General features: G+C 38.5%; 1 protein-coding gene across 4 annotated transcripts in view; it reads left to right on the top strand.

Moving 5' to 3' along the window:
* The window catches only part of ccp110.S (centriolar coiled-coil protein 110kDa S homeolog), a 34,958-nt gene extending 17,410 nt beyond the window's left edge, over positions 1-17,548 (top strand). For 3 of the 4 annotated variants that reach the window (XM_018239121.2, XM_018239122.2, XM_018239125.2), the window contains 10 exons: positions 1,318-1,442; positions 2,060-2,228; positions 2,761-2,903; positions 3,519-3,635; positions 4,455-4,556; positions 5,014-5,130; positions 13,005-13,084; positions 13,849-13,911; positions 16,823-16,882; positions 17,041-17,548. In XM_018239121.2, coding sequence (XP_018094610.1) covers positions 1,318-1,442; positions 2,060-2,228; positions 2,761-2,903; positions 3,519-3,635; positions 4,455-4,556; positions 5,014-5,130; positions 13,005-13,084; positions 13,849-13,911; positions 16,823-16,882; positions 17,041-17,116 — 1,052 coding nt within the window. In that variant the 3' untranslated portion in view covers positions 17,117-17,548. The remainder of the gene's footprint in view (positions 1-1,317; positions 1,443-2,059; positions 2,229-2,760; positions 2,904-3,518; positions 3,636-4,454; positions 4,557-5,013; positions 5,131-13,004; positions 13,085-13,848; positions 13,912-16,822; positions 16,883-17,040) is intronic. The other variant, XM_018239123.2, reaches the window with a different exon arrangement.
* Positions 17,549-17,956: the final 408 nt, after the last annotated feature.

The following is a 17,956-nucleotide window of genomic DNA, read 5'->3' on the forward strand; positions in this document are numbered from 1 at the left end:
TTTCTACAAAACAGTAATTGTATGTGAGGTTGATGATGTACCAGTTACTGACAGAGGAAGTTTTTGAAATCTGGCATTTTTTGCCAAATCTAAAAAACAAGTAGTACAGGTATGGAATCAGTTTCCCGGAAACCCGTTATCCAGAAAGCTCCTAATTACGGGATGTCTCCATTATAATAAAATAATCCACATTTTGAAAAATGATTTACTTTTTCTCTGTAATGATAAAACAGTACCTTGTTCTTGATCCAAACTAAGATATTAATCCTTCTTGAAAGCCAAAACAGTTTTTGGGTTTATTTGATGTTTACATGATTTTCTAGTAGACTTAAGATACGAAGATCCAAATTACGGAAAGATCTGTTATCTGGAAAACCCCAGGTCCCAAGCATTCTGCAAAAAAGGTCCCAGACCTGTAGCAGGTCAGATGTTGATGGACAGTTGAATAAATATCTGGTTAATACATTTAACTGGTAATGAGGTGAAACTGACTTATCTTCTCCTATGCATCAAGCCTTCTAATCTTTTCTCAGTTATTAAGATATATCTTTATCTCAAGTATTACACTATAGTGTCACAGGTATAGGATCTGTTATCTGGAAACCTGTATTAAGAGAGAGCCATCTCCCATAGATTCCAGTTTTTCCAAATAATATACATCTTTAAAAATGAATTCCTTGATCCAAACGCAGATATAATTAATCTTTATTGGAGGCAAATCAATCCTATTGACAATATTTAGCGTATAATTTAAAAAAAATAGAATTAAGGTATAGTGAACATGAAGAACAAATGAACCCCCAAAAAACTAGCCTATAATTAAGTGCCCAGGAGAGGCACGCAAAGTGTTCAGCATTGTACCACAAGTAGGATGTAAAACATTTGTGTAAATAAAATACTGTATGTTTTTAAGCAGCATCTTTTTGCCTGAAGTCTGGTTTGGGCCAAACCTTTTCTCTACATGGTCGTGTTAAGGTATGGTGATCCAAATTATAGAAAGATCCCTTATCTGGAAAACCCTGGGTAGGACAAATAAAAGGGCTGAAAGGAAACAAGAGATAACAAATTTTAAATAGATGTTTAATCCTTAATTTTTAAATAGACTTTTAATTTTTAATATAAACAAATTTAAATAGATGTTTAATTAATTGCTTTCCAGTGATGTTTAAAGTAACAACTGGAGAATAATTCATTATGTGCTTAGAGAAAGTATCTTTGCCTTCATACGTGTGAATGGCTGCTACAATATTCTCCATGGACCACAGAAGGAACGATTCATTCTCACAATATGCTGTGCCCTCTTTTTGTCTGACCTAGGAGATCATTTTAAAAAGAAGATGGTTGCTTTTGAAGAAATGAGGAAGAAACTTGAAGAGCAACATGCATACCAGCTGTCATTGCTGATTGCTGAACAGGAAAGAGAACAAGAGAAATTGAAAAGGGTAATTAGCTTTATACACATACCTTTACAGGTATCTATAAACTTGACTATGAATATATATATAGATATAGATATAGATATAGATATAGATATAGATATATATAGATATATATATTCACTCCTTCCCTATTATGCACTCTCTTTAACAGGGTGTTACATGCCTCCATATGTCGTCTTCCTGCCACTCTGCCCTGTAGCATCTGTTACTTCACTTATTTCCCCTTGAATTTATCTCTATTCTCTTTCTCTTCTCCATATCAATCATATTCCTTCCTGCACATGGCCCCTTACCTTCTATATGACAATTCTATGTTCTCTTCCTGTACCACTCCCCAATCCTCTCCTTAACAACACTGCTGCTCATGTTCATCCCCCTGACATTTTTTATATTTCAACTCCATAACAACTGCCACCTTCTACTCTTTCTCTTTCTTCTCCCTGCTCTTCCATGCTCTCTTCTTTGTCTTCTGCCGGCGCTAACATTCTGCACCATTCTCCCCAGTTTTCCAGGTGCTGTTATACCAGCATCCCCATTTAACGAAATGCATTTTGCAGCTTTTTCTGGTCTTGTTTAATTGTTCAAAATGATGGAGACTTTGTTCTCAATTTACCCTTTAGGAGTTTGAAGAAGAAAAGCAACTGAGGTTAAAGGACACTGATAGTCCCACTCAGACATTGGACAATGACAGTATGATCCTTGACAGAAGTAACAGAACTGAAAGCAATGTCCAAGAAAGAGTGTCATTTCCAGTGGATAATTATCATTCATTTTCCACCTACAACAGTGGTAAGGCAATATTACATTTGTATTTAGTTGTAGAGCTCATTTTAAAGGGTGATGCATAACTAATTATTTCCAAATGGAAAAATGTAAATTTGCAATGTATTACTTATACATTTTCAATAATCTTTTGGTTATTTGTAAATGTAATTACTGCAAAAAGCAGAATTTCCCATCCCTTTCCGATGTCTGTATTGCTGGCTCTTGTCTATTGAAGCAGTATAGCAGAAGCCAGCTTCTTAGCAGACCTATGAAGAGTTATAAGGCATCGTGGGGGACTGGAGTGTTGGCTGGAGAATCTAAGAAATCAAGAAAATAAAATTTGTAACCCAAGAAGATTAGTACGTTGTTGTTGTTCCAAATCGGCATGGGCAAACCTTTTTTTCCATTTTATTGGCAAGACTCTGGCATAAATGTTGTACTAACAAATAATATATCAAAGCAATTGTTGCCAAAATACGAACAATAACTTTGAAAGCATTATTATTTCTGATTGTTCATATTTGTTTTTTGCAATCTCTCTACTTTTTCTGAACAGTTGGATCAGTTTCTGCTACTTCCTGTCATAGCTATGGTTCTACAAACGAGTCTTCATTGGGTCTGTGGGGACCTGTAAAGAGCAGAGCACCAAACACATCAGTCTCAAGTTCTCATGGGAGAGCAAAAACCAGATGGTCTCAGGTATCTTGCTTATTAAAACCCAACTTATGATGAATTTCTGGACTTACAGATATGACCATTCCATTTTTTTTTTTTAAATTTTATTTTCAAAAGAGAAAGTAACATTGCTTTTTACAGGAACGGCGGACGCTGGACATTCGCCAGCCCGCTTGGGCATAATAGAATTTAAATTTTACCTCTTATTCCTGTGTTACATACAATGACATTGTCTTTACGGTCATAAACAATGAACAATCTCGTTTAATAGTAAGAAGAAAAGAAAAATAACCCAAAAATAGAAAAAGGGTGGGAGGAGAGAGGGAAAAAGGAAACTTATGGGGGAGATAAAATCAACCAATATGTATAGATGCAATCAGTTCAGGGTATAACAACTGTAGTGGCTATCCTGTGGCGGAGATTGGTTAAGTATTTACTGAATCCAAATGAGGCAAGCTTGGGTTTTGTAAGAGTTAAATGTTTTGTATTCTTCTGTATACCACCCATGGGTTCCAGATCCTGTTATGTATGACCATTCCATTTTAACAGTGGAGTGGGAGTTATAGGGATTTTTTTTCTTCTCTTTCCTTATTTTCAAGTGATAGCTAAAGATGTGGTGCTCTGCTTTTATTCCTAAAGGTGTACAGTCCTGCAATGCAGAGGAAATTTAACAAAGCTACAGCACTGGCAAAAGGATTCCTTACACGCAGACTTATGCAGACCGAGAAGCTGAAGAACCTGAAAAAAACTGTGAAAGTATGGACTTTATTTCCCTTCTTGTTTCAGATTTTTTCAGAATTCACCACCAAGTGTGGTTGGTTGTAATCACTGTAGACGGTGAAGAATGGAAGCTAACATGAGGCTAGAACATCCAACAGCATCAGAATCACATTGAGCTAGAGGGAATATATAGTAGAAATTGTTGGCATAATTGCCTTTTAGGCTGTTGACATACTCTGTATGGAATCTTGTCAAGCTTTTTTTACACAATACTTACAATCATGCAGGTTATGCTGGTCTGTGATGTAATCAGTAGGAATCTGCACACCATACAGCTACATGCTTCTTGTGTGATTCTTTCATTTGGCATGCAGGCTATCAAGCTGGATTTGTACAGTTCAGCCATATGCATTTATTTGTATCATGGGGAAACGCACCTTTGACCCATAGACAAAGTACTAGTCCACTGGCATCCTCCCATTAGATGACGCAGAAATGCGTTTTATTCACTGACTGCTCATTTCTGTGTACCTGGACTTTTATCTAATTTGCTCTGCAGTATCCAGTCAAGACCTTTGACACTGGTACCAGTATACGAATATGAAAATGGCCCTTTTTTTAATCAAGTCTTCAGGAAGACAAGGCCAATTGTTGCATTATGGTGATGGTTGCAGTAGGTAGAGAGTGATTTTATTAAATAGTAAAGCATATTACATTACATTATAGCATATTACAAGCTATTTTGAAGTACAGGCCAGGACCTGTAATATTGCCATTGACTTCCTTTCGTTTATTTCTTCTATTTTAATGTCTGCATTGGATAATGTCTCAATGTTGTATTCCTTACATAATTAGGACACTGCAGAGTTTATGACAACATTTCAGTCTGATTTTCCACTAAGCCGAGGGATGGTATCTTCACAAGATGCTTCCCTGCAGGAAAGAGTCCTAGCCCAAGTAAGTACAGTGATTATGCAGGCTTTTATTTGATCTCTTCTCAGATTTGATAGGGCTACTTTCGTTTTATGTGTGAAAATTGGCAAAAAGCTGCCTGCCTACAGCTCTCTGCATCCAGAGAGCTGTAGTTCAATAAACTTTGAAGGTCTCTGGATTTCCTATCATTGATCTATTCATTCCTATTCCATGTGCACCACCCAGCCCAGGGATACGTGAGGAGGTGGGCTTGAACAGAAGGAGGCACACAGAAAAATAGATGTAAATAATTCAAGAATGTTATCATCACAGTAGCGATTTGAGAGAAAAACTAAATTTAAACAATTGCTTGTCAAGCAAGCATGGCTGTGTTACTTTTTGTTAGTGCAGGCATTCTCACAACACATTGTGGGGTTTATGTAGTCGTTAATTGATTTTGATGGGCCATTTTATTAACATTAACAGTTTTTTTTTCCCTTAGCTAAGAGCCACCTTGTATGAAATACATGACATTTTTTTTGCAATGGACCCTGCAGAAAGAATGAATATTCTTGCTCATGACCGAGAGCTGCGCCGTGAGAAGTTGATCAGAAATATGGTAAGTTTCTTGTATCTAAATAGTGGGGTCAGAAGCAAAGACAGGGCAAGGGCTTGGCAGAAAAGACAACAGCCGTAGGCAGGCAGTATAAGGTTCCAGTTACTGGGGTTCATTGGCAGGTTACAAAATCTCTTTAAACTGGATACTTTATCCATTGGCCTTTTTAATTTTATGTAGCATGCTTTTACCAGGATCCTCGGCTGGCCAAAAGACAATTGTCATGGTTTCGGTATGATTTGGCATCTTTTAAGCCTGCAAACCAAATTGAAGATTTATCTTTAAACTTGGTTCAGCAGACAGGTGTGGCTTTGTTCCTTACTGGGTAGGAGCCTTACACCAATAGCTATGCAATCACATGTGCTGTCAGGTAAACAAGCCCAGTACTGCTAATGTCTGGCTTAAGTGACCAAACAGAAACAATCTTCCTGCCATTATTCTGCATTCTGTACACAAAACATCAATTTTATGAGCCACATCTGCAGTTGGCTACAGGGGGTGGGTTATCATGTAAAGTGTATAGTGAAAAGATAATGGCATATAGGTCAAGTTTGGATAAAGTCCAAGTTACTGTTTTATTATTTTAGAGAAAACAACATTTTAAAAAATCTAATTTATTTCATTAAAATGGAGTTTATGAGAGATGGCCTTTTTGTAACTTGTAGTTTTCTGGATAACAGGTTTCTGGATAACGATCCCATACCTATATATTAATAGAAATGTGCAGAGATTAGTCTGAGCACTGTGAGGCTTAGTTATGCCATATTAATTTTTCATGTGCATAAGAATGAGGATAATTAATATAAGTATATCGTTTGAATTATATTTAACCCTTTAACTGCCAAGAACGTAGCTCCTACGTTCTTTGAAAAAAGGCTTTAAGTGCCAAGAACGTAGGAGCTACGTTCTTTACTAAAACAGCTCTCTCTCTGCACACACTGCAAAATCAGCGTGCAGAGAGGAGCAGCTAGCAGCAGAACCCCCTAGGCAACGAGCTTACCTGAAAAAGATCGGCGATCCTCCACTCCAGAGTCGCAGAGAGACGCAGCAACAGCAGCAACCGATTCAGCAGCTTCCATGTCCCAAGCATCAGCACAGCACATGTTCCTGCTCCGCCCACGCACTTCCTGGTGCTGTGACTCAGCGTGTTTCAACTGAAAAGCACTGAAAAGGACTCCTCTTCATCTAGATTTGGTAAGTGCCCCTTATTTTACTTATTTACAGGTATTTACAGGTATTTACAGACATTTACAGGCATTTACATATACACAGTACACATACTAGTAAAAGTAGTTTTTTTTTTTTTTTGATTTTCTGATTTTTTTGATTTTTCAAACTTTTGCACATATATTACATACTCAAATACATATATGCAAATATTTATACACTTTTTAGAGCTGTACATCCATGCATACACAAACACTTATAGGGGTTTTTTTTTTGTTTTTTTAGTTCATTTTCTAAGTTTCCCTTATGTTATTTCCCTAAAAACTTTAGATTTCACAGCATGACTACTGGATCAAGCATTCTGACCTCTAACCACGCTGTCGGATCAGTTATTTTGTTATTTCGTTGATTTTCCTAATTGTATTTGCTTTTTTGTGATTTTTATTGCAGTTTTATGCTTGCATTGTTTTTCCTTATGTAATGTTTTAGCCTCATTTACACTTTGATAATTTGGGATAGAAACATATTTTTAGCAACTCTGTGTTCGTCAGAATGTGTACTTTCCAAAAATATATGGTTTTGGGGGGTCTTTGTACTGTTAGGGGGTCTTACGGCACATTATATTCAGTCAGAGTGCTATGTTCACAGGAGGCGAATTGACGGCTGAGAAAATTCTTATGCACTGTTTTTATTTGGGGTCCGCACGTGCCCACCTGCTTTGGTTTATCTATGCATATTGGGCATCAAACTGTTCAGTAGACCCTTAGTGTCAATATTTATGGTGTTTTCTAATTGTATGTAAGAAATTGGGTGAGATAAATGCGACCAACTGCAATATTTTTAGGCGATTTTCAGAAATGTCATAAAAACCGCTGCCTTTAGCATAGTATTGCAGTATGTAAGTTTGGAGTAGAAAGACAATTATAGCAAATTTTTATTTAGCAGAATGTGTACTTTCCAAAAATATATGGTTTTGGGGGGTCTTCGTACTGTTAGGGGGTCTTACGGCACATTACATGGAGTCAGAGTGCTATCTTCACAGAAGGCGAATTGACAGCCGAGAAAATTCTTAAGCACTATTTTCATTTGGGGTCCGCACGTGCCCACCTGCTTTGGTATATCTATGCATATTGGGCATCAAACTGTTCAGTAGACCCTTGGTGTCAATATTTATGGTGTTTTCTAATTGTATGTAAGAAATTGGGTGAGATAAATGCGACCAACTGCAATATTTTTAGGCGATTTTCAGAAATGTCATAAAAACCGCTGCCTTTAGCATAGTATTGCAGTATGTAAGTTTGGAGTAGAAAGACAATTATAGCAAATTTTTATTTAGCAGAATGTGTACTTTCCAAAAATATATGGTTTTGGGGGGTCTTCGTACTGTTAGGGGGTCTTACGGCACATTACATGGAGTCAGAGTGCTATCTTCACAGAAGGCGAATTGACAGCCGAGAAAATTCTTAAGCACTATTTTCATTTGGGGTCCGCACGTGCCCACCTGCTTTGGTATATCTATGCATATTGGGCATCAAACTGTTCAGTAGACCCTTGGTGTCAATATTTAGGGTGTTTTCTAATTGTATCTAAGAAATTGGGTGAGGTAAATGCGACCAACTGCAATATTTTTTGGTGATTTTCAGAAATATCATATAAACCACTGCCTTTAGCGTTGCTTTGCAGTATGTACATTTGGAGCAGAAAGATAGTTTTAGCAAATTTTTATTCGGCACAAGGTGTACTTTCCAAAAATATATGGTTTTGGGGGGTCTTTGTACTGTTAGGGGGTCTTACGGCACATTATATGGAGTCAGAGTGCTATCTTCACAGAAGGCGAATTGACAGCGAGGAAATTCTTAAGCACGATTTTCATTTGGGGTCCGCACGTGCCCACCTGCTTTGGTATATTTATGCATATTGGGCATCAAACTGTTCAGTAGACCCTTAGCGTCAATATTTATGGTGTTTTCTAATTGTATATAAGAAATTGGGTGAGATAAATGCGACCAACTGCAATATTTCTAGGAGATTTTCAGAAATATCATAAAAACCACTGCCTTTAGCGTTGCTTTGCAGTATGTACGTTTGGAGTAGAAAGACAGTTTTAGCAAATTTTTATTCGGCAGAAGGTGTACTTTCCAAAAATATATGGTTTTCTGGGGTGAACCTAGTTTTTTGTACCTTTGCCTGTTGCAAAATGCTGTATATGTGCTGGTTATGCAGTATCTGGAATTACAGAACTCGTATGGGGTGTCTTCTTTCTGGGGCCCCTATACGCCACATACTTAGGGGTACCTATGCATATTGGGTATCAAACTGTTCAGCGTACCCCAGACTTTCATGTTTAGGGAGTTTTATATTGCTATATATTGATATGTAGGAGATACAATGCTTTAGAGTTGGAGTATTGAGGAGATTTTTGTATATGTCATAAAAATTGCGAAATGTAGGAAAGCTTTGCGGCTTGGTACTTTGGAGTAGAAAATCGTGCCTACCCATTTTAGATTTGTCAGAATGTGTACTTTCCAAAAACATATGGTTTTCTGGGGTGAACATAAATTTTTGTACTTTTGCCCCTTGAAAAATGCTGTAAATGTGCTGATTTTGCAGTATTTGGAATTACAGAACTGTCTTCGTTCTATGGCCCCTATATGCCATATACTTATGTGTACCTATGCATATTGGGCATCAAATTGTTCAGCAGACCCTTGGCTTTCATATTTAGGGTGCTTTTTCTTGGTATATAATGATATGTGGGAGATACGATGCTTCAGGGTTGCAATATTGAGGTGATTTTCTGTAATGTCATAAAAATTGCCAAATGTAGGAAAGATTTACGGCTTGGTACTTTGGAGTAGAAAGATGTGCATACCCATATTAGATTCGTCGGAATGTGTACTTTCCAAAAACATATGGTTTTCTGGGGTGAACATACATTTTTGTACTTTTGCCCCTTGAAAAATGCTGTAAATGTGCTTATTTTGCAGTATCTGGAATTCCAGAACTGATAACTCGTATGGGGTGTCTTCGTTCTGGGGCCCCTATACTCCACATACTTAGGTGCACCTATGCATATTGGGCATCAAACTGTTCAGCGGACCCTGGGCTTTCATGTTTAGGGAGTTTTATCTTGGTATATAATGATATGTGGGAGATACGATGCTTCAGAGTTGCAATATTGATGTGATTTTCGGCAATGTCATAAAAATTTCGAAATGTAGGAAAGCTTTGTGGATTGGTACTTTGGAGTAGAAAGACGTGCATACCCATATTAGATTCGTCAGAATGTGTACTTTCCAAAAACATATGGTTTTCTGGGGTGAACATACATTTTTGTACTTTTGCCCCTTGAAAAATGCTGTAAATGTGGTGATTTTGCAGTATTTGGAATTCCAGAACTGATAACTCGTATGGGGTGTCTTCGTTCTGGGGCCCCTATACGCCACATTCTTAGGTGCACCTATGCATATTGGGCATCAAACTGTTCAGCGGACCCTGGGCTTTCATATTTAGGGTGTTTTATCTTGGTATGTAATGATATGTGGGAGATACGATGCTTCAGAGTTGCAATATTGAGGTGATTTTCTGTAATGTCGTAAAAATTGCCAAATGTAGGAAAGCTTTGCGGCTTGGTACTTTGGAGTAGAAAGACGTGCATACCCATATTAGATTCGTCAGAATGTGTACTTTCCAAAAACATATGGTTTTCTGGGGTGAACATACATTTTTGTACTTTTGCCCCTTGAAAAATGCTGTAAATGTGCTTATTTTGCAGTATCTGGAATTCCAGAACTGATAACTCGTATGGGGTGTCTTCGTTCTGGGGCCCCTATACTCCACATACTTAGGTGCACCTATGCATATTGGGCATCAAACTGTTCAGCGGACCCTGGGCTTTCATGTTTAGGGAGTTTTATCTTGGTATGTAATGATATGTGGGAGATACGATGCTTCAGAGTTGCAATATTGAGGTGATTTTCGGTAATGTCATAAAAATTGCCAAATGTAGGAAAGCTTTGCGGCTTGGTACTTTGGAGTAGAAAGACGTGCATACCCATATTAGATTCGTCAGAATGTGTACTTTCCAAAAACATATGGTTTTCTGGGGTGAACATACATTTTTGTACTTTTGCCCCTTGAAAAATGCTGTAAATGTGCTTATTTTGCAGTATCTGGAATTCCAGAACTGATAACTCGTATGGGGTGTCTTCGTTCTGGGGCCCCTATACTCCACATACTTAGGTGCACCTATGCATATTGGGCATCAAACTGTTCAGCGGACCCTGGGCTTTCATGTTTAGGGAGTTTTATCTTGGTATGTAATGATATGTGGGAGATACGATGCTTCAGAGTTGCAATATTGAGGTGATTTCTGTAATGTCATAAAAATTGCCAAATGTAGGAAAGCTTTGCGGCTTGGTACTTTGGAGTAGAAAGACGTGCATACCCATATTAGATTCGTCAGAATGTGTACTTTCCAAAAACATATGGTTTTCTGGGGTGAACATACATTTTTGTACTTTTGCCCCTTGAAAAATGCTGTAAATGTGCTTATTTTGCAGTATCTGGAATTCCAGAACTGATAACTCGTATGGGGTGTCTTCGTTCTGGGGCCCCTATACTCCACATACTTAGGTGCACCTATGCATATTGGGCATCAAACTGTTCAGCGGACCCTGGGCTTTCATGTTTAGGGAGTTTTATCTTGGTATGTAATGATATGTGGGAGATACGATGCTTCAGAGTTGCAATATTGAGGTGATTTCTGTAATGTCATAAAAATTGCCAAATGTAGGAAAGCTTTGCGGCTTGGTACTTTGGAGTAGAAAGACGTGCATACCCATATTAGATTCGTCAGAATGTGTACTTTCCAAAAACATATGGTTTTCTGGGGTGAACATACATTTTTGTACTTTTGCCCCTTGAAAAATGATGTAAATGTGCTTATTTTGCAGTATCTGGAATTCCAGAACTGATAACTCGTATGGGGTGTCTTCGTTCTGGGGCCCCTATACTCCACATACTTAGGTGCACCTATGCATATTGGGCATCAAACTGTTCAGCGGACCCTGGGCTTTCATATTTAGGGTGTTTTATCTTGGTATGTAATGATATGTGGGAGATACGATGCTTCAGAGTTGCAATATTGAGGTGATTTTCTGTAATGTCGTAAAAATTGCCAAATGTAGGAAAGCTTTGCGGCTTGGTACTTTGGAGTAGAAAGACGTGCATACCCATATTAGATTCGTCAGAATGTGTACTTTCCAAAAACATATGGTTTTCTGGGGTGAACATACATTTTTGTACTTTTGCCCCTTGAAAAATGATGTAAATGTGCGGATTTTGCAGTATCTGGAATTCCAGAACTGATAACTCATATGGGGTGTCTTCGTTCTGGGGCCCCTATACTCCACATATTTAGGTGCACCTATGCATATTGGGCATCAAACTGTTCAGCGGACCCTGGGCTTTCATATTTGGGGTGTTGTATCTTGGTATATAATGATATGTGGGAGATACAATGCTGTAGACTGGACACTTTGAGGTAATTTTTCAAAAATGTAACACATTTTTATAAAAACTGCTAACTTTAGGAAAGAATTGCAACTTGGTAGTTTGGAGTACAAATATATATTTACCCATTTTGAACTCGTTGGAATCTGTTCTTTCCAATGAGGGGTAGTTTTTTAGGGTAAACCTACTGTAAGTGGAATGTTTGGCCTTGAAATCAGATGTATGCTGTTTTGTGGAGCGGTGCTTTGGAAATTTGGTAGTTTACTGCTTCAGAGTTTTCAACTATCGAAGTGAGAAATCTCCATAAAATTATATATATTTGGTATTGGTTTGTTCGGGAGACACAGAACTTTCCAAATCTGCCATGTTCTCATGCATAAAATAAATTATGCTTCTGATATATGCGTTTGTATCATGTGAAACTGTTTTTTTTTGGTTTTTTTATACACTTAGAAGCCCATATCTTTTTACAGGACTGGAATGACAACTAAATTCTAGCATATTTTGAAAGCTTAGGTTGTCCTGAAAAAAACAATATCTTGTTTTCATGGGTAAACTAAAAGACCCCCCCAGGAAAGTCCCCTAAAGTGAAAGAGCAAAAAATGTTCAAAAACGGTCTGGCAATAGAAGTTCCAACTTGGCCAAATTGGCTGGCAGCGAAAGGGTTAACAGAATAATGACAACCTAGTTGTTTACATTATAAGGATTGTACACTAAGGTTTTGGAGAAGAGGGCTTGTAATGTACTTGCTGAGATATTATCATCATCACATATGTCTCAAGTCCCTCCAAATGTTCCAGACAAGATTATCATCTGAGACCAGATGGCCTAGAGCATCTGTCACAGAACATGGACTAAACGAAACAAGGATTTAACCTCTGATTGGTCAGAACTGAAGCCTTTGGAGACCCCCTTACAGGGGTATAAAAGGATCAACACTGGAGGACTGCTTTTTGGAATGCTTATGTACAACTTGTGTTGTACGTGAGTATCATTCCCCGCTCGAATAAACCTTATCTGATTTCTTTATCTCATAAGTCTAGGTGGCATTATTTCATGGGGAAGATTTCCTCTTTAAATAAAGAGACTGGTTGCCTGACAGCAGACATGCCAACAAGGGTATATTTTACCATTTACACTGAGGGAAAAATATTAAAATCAATGATTTATACTTAAGGAAAAATCTTTTGTACTAGGAAAAAGTGAAGAGCCCTAGAGACCGGGTGACCCTTTCATCTGCAACTCAGAAGTCCTTGGACAGGAAAAAGCTCACAAGGTAAATAAATAAAGTGTCACACTTGCTGAGTTGGACCAATAGCATAGTATTCAATTAAAACATATGTTTTCATTAATAACTTGCTGCCAACTACTTCTTATTGAATAACTACTCTATTATAATTTAGCACTTATATTGATAAAGCCCTGGAATCTTTCATTAGCAATGTAAATTCCTTTGTGTGCAGAACTTTGTGTACTGTTGCACATTTATATGACACTTAATACGTAAAATATATGCATACTTTTTTTTTGTAAGAATTTTACATCTCAGGCCAATTTTTATTTTTAGACTCCGAATGTATTTACCTGATCTATTGTACAATGCTCCCTTTATAAATATCTGAGATCAAGCCAAGTAATTCAAGATAAAGATAAGTCTCTCGATTTCGTGCCAAAACAATATAATGGCAATGACGGTTTTGTGACTTTTAAAGTTAAGGCAAACAGAATTTTGATTGCCACTACTGAGTAGTGTGGGCATTTGTGGCTTTACACACAGCCTGTAATTTTGGGGATAATGCATTGGATAATGTCTCAATGTTGTATTCCTTACATAATTAGGACACTGCAGAGTTTATGACAACATTTCAGTCTGACCCTCAAAGTGTTTTGATTACTCTATTACATCCCCCGTTGTGCATTAGTAATTATTTTCATAAAGATAAAAAGTCCTTTTTAGATTTCACATTACAAGTATTTGTATAGGTATCATTCTTTCAAAGCATTACAGGGTGTTAATGATTGCATGTTTCCATCTTTAAGGGTGGTCCACAATGGCATGTCTAATAAAAAACTTCCATCTAAACCAAGGGCCTCAGAAAACAGGTGAGTGGAAATACTAGGGGAAAAAATATGAATGACTTTGCTTAGTGAAACCAGCCTTTTTTCTGCAGTAATTAATCTCATACAGGATCTTGCCGATGTTTTTCATTGTTTTTAAGATGCCAACACACTGGACTATCTGGTCAGCCCATTAGGCCCACATTGGTTTCTGAGGGAGGTCTACTGCAGCAGCCTTGATAAATTAAATTCTAAAGGAACTGCATCAGAATTCATAGATTTAAAAAACTAAATCTGGTTGGTCATTGAATAGTCTGTAAATTCAGACCTGCCAGTGCAAGTGATACAATTTGGTACAATCTGAACATCCATTGTCCAATCTGAACATCCTGGCTGTCACTGCATGTCTGAACAGCTTACTCCAAAGGGCTTTGTATATATTTATCATGTCTTGGTGTGTTCAGAATAATAGCAGTCAGACATCACTAACCTGATCAGTCACTGTTTTTGGTAGAAATTATATTTGTACATGGAAAATATTTTACTAGTAGGTGTAGTACAGTAATAGAAAACCAACAGACTCAACAGTCTCAAAAGAAGAACACCGTACTTTGATTAAAAAGATGATTTGAGAGGGGAAAACATATAAAGAAGTGCAGAAAATGATTGGCTGCTCAGCTATAATGATCTCAAATGGTTTAAAATGGCAACCAAAACCTAAAAGTCGAAGAAAATTGCCATTTCGACTATTCTTCTATCCATTCAAATGGTAAAGACTCTGCGAATGATCAGCTCCAGGAAGATCAAAGAAGGTGTAAAGTTACCTGTTTTTGGGTCTAGGGGACGCAGACCGTTTGTCAGACGACCCCCAAACACTAAATTCAAGTCACAGTACAGTGTGCAGACACTGAAGCATGGTGGCACAAGCATCATGGTATGGGGATGTTTCTCACACTATGTTGTTGGGCCTATTTATCACATACCAGCAGAGCCGGACTGGGAGTAAAAATCAGCTCGGGCAAAAAAAATCAAAGCAGCCCACACAGACACACACTTAAACACACAGACACACTCCCCTCCCTCTACCTCTCTGCCCAGAGCTTCGTGTTTCACAGAAACAGGACTGGAACTCTCTGACGCCTCCCAACCCGTCTGCTGGCCAATGAGAGGGACGTTGCCTTTCCCTGACTGATGGCCACCTCCCAACCTGTCTGCTGGCCAATGAGAGGGACTTTGCCTTTCCCTGACTGGCCACCTCCCAACTCGTTTGCTGGCCATTAAGAGGGGCATTGCCTTTCCCTGACTGGCCAATCACAGGAGGAGGGAGGAACATAAGGCAGCTTGGTGTGTGTGTGAAGGGAGAAGAAGAGCCTGCGTGCAGTACTCTCTATCCCTGCCCGGACGCCACAAAACAGAAGGGGCCCATTTCACCACTAAATGGTACGGCCCTTCAGGCATTTACCCGAGCGGACAGATTGCTAGTCCGAGCCTGCATACCAGGGATCATGGATCAGTTTCAATACATCAAAATACTTGAACAGGTCATGTTGTCTTATGCTGAAGAGGAAATGTCCTTGAAATGGTGTTTCATCAAGACAACAACCCCAAACACACCAGTAAATGGGCAACATCTTGGTTCCAAACCAACAAGATTGACGATATGAAGTGCCAGCCCAATCCCCGGACCTTAATACAATAGAAAACTTGTGGGTGACATCATATATGCTGTTTCTGATGCAAAACCAAGAAACACAGATAGTGGTGGACTGGGACACCAGGGGCCCACCAAAAAACCTTAGACCAGTGGCCCACTCTCTGTATTATTATTCTTCCTTTCCTCACTCAACCTCTATTCTCCTAGTCTCTTTTCTTTACATACTATAATCCATTATTCCATCTATTTAGCCTTTGTTCTCATAGAGATATGGAATGGCCACGAGATGACCAAATGTTTAGCAGCATGAGAACTCACTGACACCTGGTGGGCCAGTCCAACGCTGAATGCAGAAGAATTGTGGAATGTAACAGGTGCCAGAAGTTGGTGGACTCAATGCAACACAGATGTGCAGAAGTTCTCAGAAACACTGCTTATACAACTAAATATTCATTTAGTGACTCAAAGGAAAGGATTTAAGGAATTATAAGATGTTATATGGATTTTGAGCTTTATTCACTTTTTTTAAACACACTGCTAGTATTCAGAACACAACTGTATGCCCTGCCTACAAATGCCCAGCTCTCGAACAGCAATTCCTATAATGAACACTGGAGCCACAGCACAAAAACATCATATCTAAAAATTTTATTTTTAATTAAAAAAACAAAAATCCTGCTATGTATTGCAGTAAGGTTTTATTTCTGCTTTACTGAATCATTTCAAACAAAACCACACTGATTTGGTCTCCTGGTTTTAATAGAAGTTTGGGTTATACATTGGCCTGCCATCAAAAGCCTTGCCAAATAAAGCTAACTGCAATCTTTTAAGAATAGCATCCTTTCTAGAAACTGCTAAATATTTTTGAACTACAGACTATAAAGGTGGCCATACACGGGAAGATTAAAGCTGCCAGTTTATCCGGGCTTCTTACGGGTCTCCCTAAGAAATTGATTGGGGAGGTTTGATTTTTCTGGCGATCGAGGATAGCATTGGCTAGTTGATCTTCCCGTAGGTGACCATTCTCTTTGTTGTAATCCGATCATTCGGCCCTAGGGCCGAACGCTCTAATTAACTTTATATCGTCCTGCCATTGGTATCGGGGAAACTCCAAACCAGTGGATCTTATTGTTTATGGTCACCTTAAGTTAACATTAACTTTTTTTTTTTTTTTTAAATTGTGTTCATTTCCTTTTCTTTTAAAGCATGTGAACTCCTTTTTTAGCTTTACCACCCGTTCCTGAACTTCTGACTTACTTTTTTTCTCACTTAGCCTTCATTTCTTTCATATGTTTTTAACAGAATCCTTCAGCCAAATCAAGGCCAAAATGCACCTGTGCACAGGCTTCTTAGTAGAGAAGGGTAAGAACCATTATTTGTACTATTTCTTTCAACCCGATATATATAGTATTTATATATCATCCCTGATATATTGTTTTATTGATTATTTGACCTTCTAATCCAATACAAAACCAGTCCAATGCTCACTACTACTAATCTAATTCTTTTAATAATTGCAGGAGTATTTACAAGAAAAACCCAAGGAAGGAAGCCAAATGTTGTGACAACTTAAGAAGACAGCATTCTTTGGGATAGAAACTCATGGCATCATTTTCTCCCATATACAATAAATGAAGCAGCACATAACTGGTTTGTTTTTGCACCTTCCACATTAGCCATTTAATACCAGATTACCAGTTCCACATACAGGACAGTTTTTTTCATTCAAAATTAATCTGAGCACAGACTCTGGTATCTAGCAACATGTCAGGTTGCTTCAAGCACTTTTTAAAGCTACCAATACCTTACAGCTGTGACAACTTCTAGTCTGTTTTACAGCACAATCTCTGGTCAGAACTGACAATGTGCAAAAACTGATTTATCAAACATTAAATAGGGAAATAATGGGGGATACCTGGTGGATTGCTTGCCATTTGATATTTTGAACAGCTCGTAGATTCACTTCTTTCGCACAGAATATTTAAAGGAGAAGGAAACCTAGTCGGCGCAAAAACCTCCCCCCCTCCCGTGTGTTGCCCACCCTCCCTCCTCTCCCCTGGCCTACCCGTCCCGCTGGGCAAATGCCCCTAACTTGTTACTTACCCTTCTGCGCAGGTCCAGTCCAGGGAGTTCACCGACAACATCTTCTTCCACGCAATCTTCTTCCTGCTGTGAACGGCGCATGCGCAGTAGGAGCATTTCGTTGGTACGGATCTATTGCGCATGCGCCAAAAGTCACGAAGTGAAATCGGAAAACGTTGTGACTTTTGGCGCATGCGCAGCAATCCGTACCGGCGAAATGCTCCTACTGCGCATGCGCCAAAACGCCGTTCAAAGCAGGAAGAAGATTGCGTGGAAGAAGATGGTGCCTGTGAACTCCGTGGACTGGACCTGCGCAGAAGGGTAAGTAACAAGTTAGGGGCATTTGCCCAGCGG

This window comes from Xenopus laevis, chromosome 9_10S, assembly GCF_017654675.1.
Source record: "Xenopus laevis strain J_2021 chromosome 9_10S, Xenopus_laevis_v10.1, whole genome shotgun sequence".
Taxonomy (NCBI): domain Eukaryota; kingdom Metazoa; phylum Chordata; class Amphibia; order Anura; family Pipidae; genus Xenopus; species Xenopus laevis.